Source organism: Nannospalax galili, unplaced genomic scaffold (genome assembly GCF_000622305.1).
Source record: "Nannospalax galili isolate Female #2095 unplaced genomic scaffold, S.galili_v1.0 scaffold2745, whole genome shotgun sequence".
Lineage (NCBI taxonomy): Eukaryota > Metazoa > Chordata > Mammalia > Rodentia > Spalacidae > Nannospalax > Nannospalax galili.
The window spans coordinates 19,144-20,295 of NW_008352732.1; the positions used below are offsets into that span (position 1 = coordinate 19,144).

The 1,152-nt window shown below is 32.0% G+C and overlaps 1 protein-coding gene across 1 annotated transcript in view; it reads left to right on the top strand.

The window, feature by feature from the left end:
- Nucleotides 1–955: 955 nt before the first annotated feature.
- Nucleotides 956–1,152, top strand: part of LOC103747506 (spermatogenesis-associated protein 6) — a 14,878-nt gene continuing 14,681 nt past the window's right edge. Inside the window, exon 1 of the mRNA XM_008849966.3 lies at nt 956–982. Coding sequence (XP_008848188.1) covers nt 959–982 — 24 coding nt within the window. The 5' untranslated portion in view covers nt 956–958. The remainder of the gene's footprint in view (nt 983–1,152) is intronic.

Below are 1,152 nucleotides of genomic sequence, written 5' to 3' on the forward strand. Positions count from 1 at the left end.
TAAAATTCCTTGGTTATGTTAAAAAAGATGTTATTTGATTGTCTCCACAGAAATTTTTTAATAAATTTGCTGAAAATACAGCTTTACCTCGTTGTAAATAATTTTCTCTTTTATACCAGGCAAATTTTTTTGTGTGTGCGTGTGTTTGTGTGTGTGTGTGTGTGTGTGTGTGTGTGTTCAATAATCACACTGGAATATATTGTGATGCTGATTATTGTGGATTGTAATTCCCCCATATATGATGTGTGGCTTTTATTGTATATTTACATTTTTGTGAATATGTTGAATTATACTTTTTTTTTTTACTGTTCATTCTGTTTCATGGCCTGTGACTTCTTTTTTCTGGGACTCCTGTTACATGTATGTTGGATCTTATTTACACATTATATGTATTTCTCATTCTCAGATGATTTCCATGTCTTCGTTTCCCTTATGATCAAAACTGTTTCTTCCTTTCTATCATTTTCTTTTCTACTCACCACTGTGACTTCTTCTTTTATTTTTTAACCTTAGTTTCCTATTCCCAAATTACTTTTCTTTAAGTCTTTAAATTATCCTTCATGGTCTTTAAATGATTAAATTTGTATAGAGACACATTTGTGCATCTATGTAGTCCTCATATCTTAATTCTGTTGAAGTTAGTTGCCTCTTGCTGTACAGGAATAAGATGTGTTGCATTACCAGTAAACACAGTGAAGGAGGCTGGATGACAGGCGAGACTGAAAACTCTCTCCTTTTCTCTTTTTAATTACTTCATCATGGAGAAATCAGTCACTCATCAGGTAATAGGTAACTTAATGTGTTTTCATTTTGTTTTGTGAGCATGCCTTGTTTGGCATGCATTCATTGAAGGCTGTTGTCTTTTGTTTGGTCTTTTTATCTTCTCTAATCAATTTATGATAAACGTTCTTGATGAAATTTTTTTCCTAAACTTTTTTTTTTATCATGCTGAGGATTGATGACAGGGTCTCACACATGCAAGGTACGCACTACACCATTTAGTTTTTACCAGATTTTTCCAGAACTTTTAGAAAACATAATTTAGAGTTACTTCTAAAATGCATACCTTGAGAATGATTTTCTGTTTAAAATAAAATTTTCCAGAATATTCAGCATTGTATCTGAAATCCGCTGGCTTTTTTCTCTTCCTCA